Here is a 6,418-nt window from a genome sequence, read left to right as displayed (position 1 = left end):
CTTTACAGTCAGTTAGTCTACGAGCTGATACATTGTAATATCAGATCATCGCACTCGCACTAGGGGTGGAAACATATGGTTAGTGTTTTTGTTTCCTTATGCCTGTCGATCTGCCATTCTATGATATTTTCAATGCAGGCCCTTACATCCCAACGCATAAGAGACGTACACCTATATTCGGTTCTTTACTCTTTTCAGAAAAACCAACAGCAATTTTATCGCGCACCCCTTCGCACTTTTGAATTGGTACGAGCCTGCACCTTTGTCACGGCCGGTGGCACTAACACAAACCGATGTTATTCTGCCTTCACTTCGTTTGTGCACTCACTCGCTCTTTGCGGCTACATTTTGTGCGCTTCGTTTGACTGCTTACTTCGCTGGTGGTTTGCTGACTGTTGTCGCCTTCATCGTTGTCTTTGGCTTTGGCTTTAGCTGAGCTAACGCTGCTTGAAGTCGTCGACGTTGTCGTTCTGATATTCGGTACTCACTATTCGTGTTACCTCTTCTATTCGTTGTATTATATGCTGTGTATACAGAGTGCTTGTGTACGGTTGTTTGGCGGTGACGTACGCTGCCGCACGCTACTCTCCGATACCTTCTGTCGCCGATGAATGACGTTAGTTCACTTCGATAGCTCTATGAGTTTACACGTAGAAAATTTCAGTCTTCGCGTGTCTGAAGCGTACAAAATAGAATAAGCAAAGTAAGAAGAAATTGTTGTGCGGATCGTTTAACTAAGCAAGTTGCTTAATTTTTGAAATGAGAATGCGTGTTCTGTATTTACTTGTATAAATGGAAACCCAAAAGTTACCTTAGAGATACTATATTATCTTAGTGCTCATCATACATTACGGTTATTTTGATAAAGTGCGGTTGACCAATCTCGCTCACAAAGCGACAAAAACCTGCCAGTGAAAAGTGTGTCTGGATGCAAAACAAATCATCTCTCATATTTGACAAAATTATTAAGAATTCTAAAAAATAAAACGAAAAAAGCAATTATATAAAAAGGTGCGTGCGTGCATTAAATGACAAAAAAGTAGTTGTGTAATAAATACAAGATTGTTGATTTAATGAATACAACTCAAAACTTGTCTTAACTTAAATATATGTACTCGTATAAGCCTCGATAGTGGCTTACTAGTCAATTAAGCTTTTGCAAACCAAAAACGCCTCCGCTTACAGGAATTGGTATGATTTTAGTAGCCGGCGGCAAATCCAATTTTTAGTGTTACACAACTTGTTGATTACAGTTTCAAAAGATCGGAGAAGGAGCAGTGGAAAGTGCGTTGATAGTGACTACGCACCCAGTGATTTAAAACAAATTTCTACTCTTTGTTGCGTTGAGCAGCCATTGCGAGCTGCTCTTAATACACCGGCGTCATCGAATTCTCTCCTGTGTACGTTGAACGAAAAGACTTCAAGACGGTTGCCTCACGGTTCGAGTGGAATGAGCATAGGGACACTGGTCTTCCTTTTGACAGATCGGTTTTCAAGGTCGTTAAACTGAGCCCCAACTTGGAGCCCTACCCCGCCAGCGTGGAGGGCCTGAACAGCCCTAGAGCGGTGGGGATGGCCGCCACCTCATATATGACACCGTCCAGCGGTGATCTCGATATGGCACTAGGTGGTGGGGGTTATCATACTTCATCGCCTCGATCTGCCGCAGATGCTGGAGAAATGAAATACATGCAACATCATCATCATCATGCCGCCGCTGCTGCCGCCCACCATCAGCTGCCCTCGTCGCCAAGCCCGAATGCAGTAGTGGGTGGAGCGGGAGGTACGGGAGCAGGTGGTACCGGTGGTCTAGGTGTGTCAGCGAGTGGGCTTAGTTCGATCACACCCTCTGGCAGTTTGGGTTCAAATCACTGGACCGCATTGCATCCTTCAGATCCATGGGCTTCAATGACACATCATACACACCATCATCCCGCGGATGCGGTGAAACAAGAGATGTCTCATTTATCACAGCAGTCTCGCGTTCAACAAGGCATGGCATCCCCACATACATGGCACGCACCGGTTCATACAGCTCACTATGCACCGACGGGTGGTTCGCCTTTGCAATATCACCATGCAATGAACGGAATGTTGCATCATCCTGCTCATCCAGCGCATCACCAAGGAGTGCCACCATTGCATCACGCATTACGTGGTGAATCCCCACAACTTCATATACATCCCCATCATCTGCAAGGCGATCGTGACGTGTCGGGAGGGGAAGAGGATACACCCACTTCAGATGATTTGGAAGCATTTGCAAAACAGTTCAAACAACGTCGTATAAAGCTCGGCTTTACTCAAGCGGATGTGGGACTTGCGCTTGGCACCTTATATGGTAATGTGTTTTCACAGACAACAATTTGCCGCTTTGAAGCTCTACAGTTAAGTTTTAAGAACATGTGCAAATTAAAACCACTGCTACAAAAATGGTTAGAGGAAGCTGACTCCACCACGGGATCACCTACAAGCATTGACAAAATTGCGGCTCAGGGTCGTAAGCGTAAGAAACGAACTAGCATCGAAGTTAGCGTTAAAGGGGCACTTGAACAACATTTTCACAAACAACCAAAGCCATCGGCCCAAGAGATCACATCGCTGGCAGATTCTTTGCAATTGGAAAAAGAGGTTGTGCGGGTGTGGTTTTGTAATCGGAGGCAGAAGGAAAAGCGTATGACCCCACCAAATACAATGGGTGGCGATATGATGGACGGTATGCCACCAGGCCATATGCACCCACATGGTGGCTACCATCCTCATCACGATATGCATGGAAGTCCAATGGGTACACACAGTCACAGTCACAGCCCGCCCATGCTTAGCCCACAAAATATGCAGTCCGCGACAGGTCATCAGTTGGCGGCTCACTAGCAATCAGAAATCCAGGAGTCGAACTCAGCTGCAGCTGCGTCCACTCCTGCATCGCTGCATCAGCAGCAACAACAACAACAACAACACCAGCCACATAACCAACATGCGCCCAACACGCCGTCGTCTTCGGGTGGCTCATCGGCGACAATGACAACAAATGTGCTGTCGCCGCAATCGCCGATCGGTGCTGGGTTAGCTGCTAATAATAACAACAACAATAATACGAATAACAATAACAATGAAAGTGATCATTTAACGCAGGTGAAACAGCAGCAGCAACAGCAAGCGTCATCGATAGCGGCAGCTGCAGCCGCCGCTATGTACATCGATCCGATGCGCTATCAACATCACCATCCACACCAACACCCGCATCTTAATCCCGCGCACCACCCACACCTCTTCCACACCAGCGACCAGCAGCACTCAGCGCTGCAACATCCGACCGCTCATCACCAACATCTGCAACAGCCGCAGACATCGCCCGGAGCGGGCAGCAGCAGCGGCGCCTTGCAAGCACCATCCTCATCGCCCTCCTCAGCGTCCTCGGTGTTGGGAGTGAGCAGCGCGACCGGCATGCATCACCTTAACTTAAATCCACACTCACTACATCAGCATCACCATCACCACCAACAGCAACATCACCACCAACAGCAGCAACAACAATTGCATGCCCGGCGTCTATTTGAATGGAGTTTACAATTCGGTGCTGCCGCACCAGGCGTGAGGCATTTCAATTCATTTGGCGGAGGAGGCGAATAGCATACGTCCGCCGCAGCGGCAGCGTCAGCGGCCTGGTTTGGTTATGAATCGTCTTAAGAGCGCAACTATAAGACATTTAGAATCCAACTAAGAGGCGGTGCGCTTTTAAGCTGCGGCGTGTAGTGAACCGGGCTAATTGATAGGGTATACTAGCGGCAGCGCAGAATTAAACTATTTTATTTGGTGTATATACGGTATATACAGCATACATATATGTGCAGGGAACGAAGGACCAACGACCGAGTTACGGTACCACTTGAACCGCGGTTTAATATTAAACCACTTTAGTAATAGTGGGATACAGTTAGGTAGACTTATTAAGTAAGTGGACGGTTGTATGCCATTTGCCAGAGCTATACCAGTGCATTAATCTGTGTTAACTTGAAATTAGTTAAGTAAACTAAGTAAATAAATAATGATCCCATTATAAAATGAAAAATAAGAAAATACAAAGAAAAAGTACGGTTTAGTAGTAAAAATTTTTCACTGAAATGCAAAACATTCAAAAGTAAAAGAAGTATAATTAACAGTCTACTTAAGCTCCCCTAAGATAATTAGCATCAAAGTCTTAAAATAAAATGGAAAATAGAATTAAAATAATTAAAAACTTTGAAAGTTTCTAAAACTTGCAAATAATAACGCAATTAAAATCAAACCAGAAACTAAGTGATGTTTTTAAGAAAAACAAAATTACTAGAGTTTTGCGTATTTAATAAAAATGTGTAATCGCAAAGGTAGTAATCAGCTAAATTAAATGTAATTAACGAATTCAATAGTTTATAGTTTTATACATGTTAAACTTCACTGTAAATTAATAAATTTCTTAAATATCAGTGCAACCGTGAGAATCCGAGAGTCCGCATAGTTATGAAAAACACAAATATACATTATTTGAAATACTACTAAGCATTGCGAAGCATTAAAAGAACTTAATAAGTAACCGAATAGCTAACAAACCACCATTTAATTTACCAATTGTTTTAAAAAGCCGCCAAATCGTAAACCTTTCTCATGCAACCAGTGTTTGATACAATCATTAAATTAGTAAATATGAAAATGATAATAAATATAAAATAATACAGAGCGTCCAACTTGTTAAGCGGTAAAGTGCCGAAAAGCGAGAGCACCCAAGTAGAGACAGCTCTGCGCGGTGGACACCGGGTAACTGTTGGTCTAAGAGCTCATTTTCGGTGCTGATGCATATTTCGAAGGTAAACCTTTTTCGTATTCAATGCTTTGATTGTCGATAAGTTTGGCATTTCTTTTATAATTAAGCTCACACTTATCGGCACTTTTCGTATGAACAATCGACCGTACGCAAAACCGAAGTAGACCAAAAGTTAGAGTTAAACAAGGAACGCATTCGCTTATCACAAATGGAAAACCAAAATTCTTAGTTTACTATAATGTACATATGTATGAATGTGTGCAGTTCGAATTTGCAACTATTCAACATAAATTTACATTCCTATTGCATTTTAATAAAATATAAATAGTTTTCTTTCGAGACACAGCATTTGTTGTTATAATATTGTATGTAGAGATTAAATCTTTCGTAACATTTTCACCAAATGCTACTCTCAAAGCAAAACATTTATTTGTGATGAATGAAATGGAATATTCCTTCGTGCTTGCTTTTTTACAGTTAAATTATGGTGTTATGTATAAACACGAAATAAAACTTAGTCATATTACTTTATAGATTCCAACACATTTGATCTGTTCAAAAATATTTATTTTAAGCGGGAAGTCAATATTGTTATTGTATATTAGACTATTATTAAGTTAGCTTTCGCATAAGTGCAAGTGCAAGTAAGTCGTGTGTATATAATATGTAGCAGTAAAATAAAATTTCTTTGAATAATCTGAAACAAACACTGGTATTTTTTTTATTTTCGGCGTGTAAATGGAGTCGGAGTCAAGTTTCAATATTTCTTAAATTTATTTTGATTGTAGTTATTATAAATATTATTTTTGAATCCATTTCGTCATCAAAGTGAATATAAGTAAAAAAATTGGAACATATTTTTTTTCAAAGATAAGAAAAGTACTGACTTAAGGTGAAATTGTGCGTTACATTTGTCTCAATTTATATAATATAAGTAAACAAATATTAACCCAGCATTACAAGTAGAATGGAATAATAGATAAATGCAACCTTTTCCAGAGTGCAGGTTTTCTGATTTTTTCTTAACATTTGTTAATTTTCCTGTGAAATTTTTGATTGAAAATGAAGTTATTTCAGTTCAGTTGATTTCATATTTTACTGGCAATCGAATCGATCTCTTTCTAAAATCAAACCAATGAATAGTGCGCATTGTAATTTTGATTGATACCATTTATAATTCTCCTTGCTTTACAACCTTGCTGTTCTATTTCTATATTCTGAACAGGGTTTGTAACACCCATAAGGAAGCGTCGGAGACCCTATAAAATAAGCCACTTCATGAGCTGAGTTGATTTAGCCATGTAAGTCATTCGTCTATCTGTATATACGCGAACTAGTCCCTAGTTTTTGAGATATCGACCTGAAGTTTTGCACACGTTCTTTTCGCTCCAAGAAGTGGCTCATTTGTTAAAACCCATATCGGACCACTATATTATATAACTGCCATTAAAAATTGATGAAATCAAGTTCTTGTATGTAAACTTATTTATTTGAGAAGCATATTCTAACTTCGGTGCAAAAGAGGTTAACGTTTTTGCTAGTATAATAAATAGACTTAAGAAATAAATTCGTACATACTCGTATGTTCTTGGGTTATCTGTGCCTGAATTTTTGCTT

The 6,418-nt window shown here is 40.6% G+C and overlaps 1 protein-coding gene across 1 annotated transcript; it reads left to right on the top strand.

Moving 5' to 3' along the window:
* The first annotated feature begins 215 nt into the window (after positions 1-215).
* vvl (ventral veins lacking) lies at positions 216-5,508 on the top strand. Its single transcript, XM_014232188.3, is given in 1 exon segment — positions 216-5,508. A coding segment is annotated over 1 exon segment (2,061 nt). The 5' UTR covers positions 216-1,572; the 3' UTR covers positions 3,634-5,508.
* The last annotated feature ends 910 nt before the right edge of the window (positions 5,509-6,418 follow it).

Source organism: Bactrocera oleae, chromosome 6 (assembly GCF_042242935.1).
Source record: "Bactrocera oleae isolate idBacOlea1 chromosome 6, idBacOlea1, whole genome shotgun sequence".
Lineage (NCBI taxonomy): Eukaryota > Metazoa > Arthropoda > Insecta > Diptera > Tephritidae > Bactrocera > Bactrocera oleae.
Note: the sequence above shows the minus strand (reverse complement) of the source record. Positions and strands in the feature narration are given on the sequence as shown.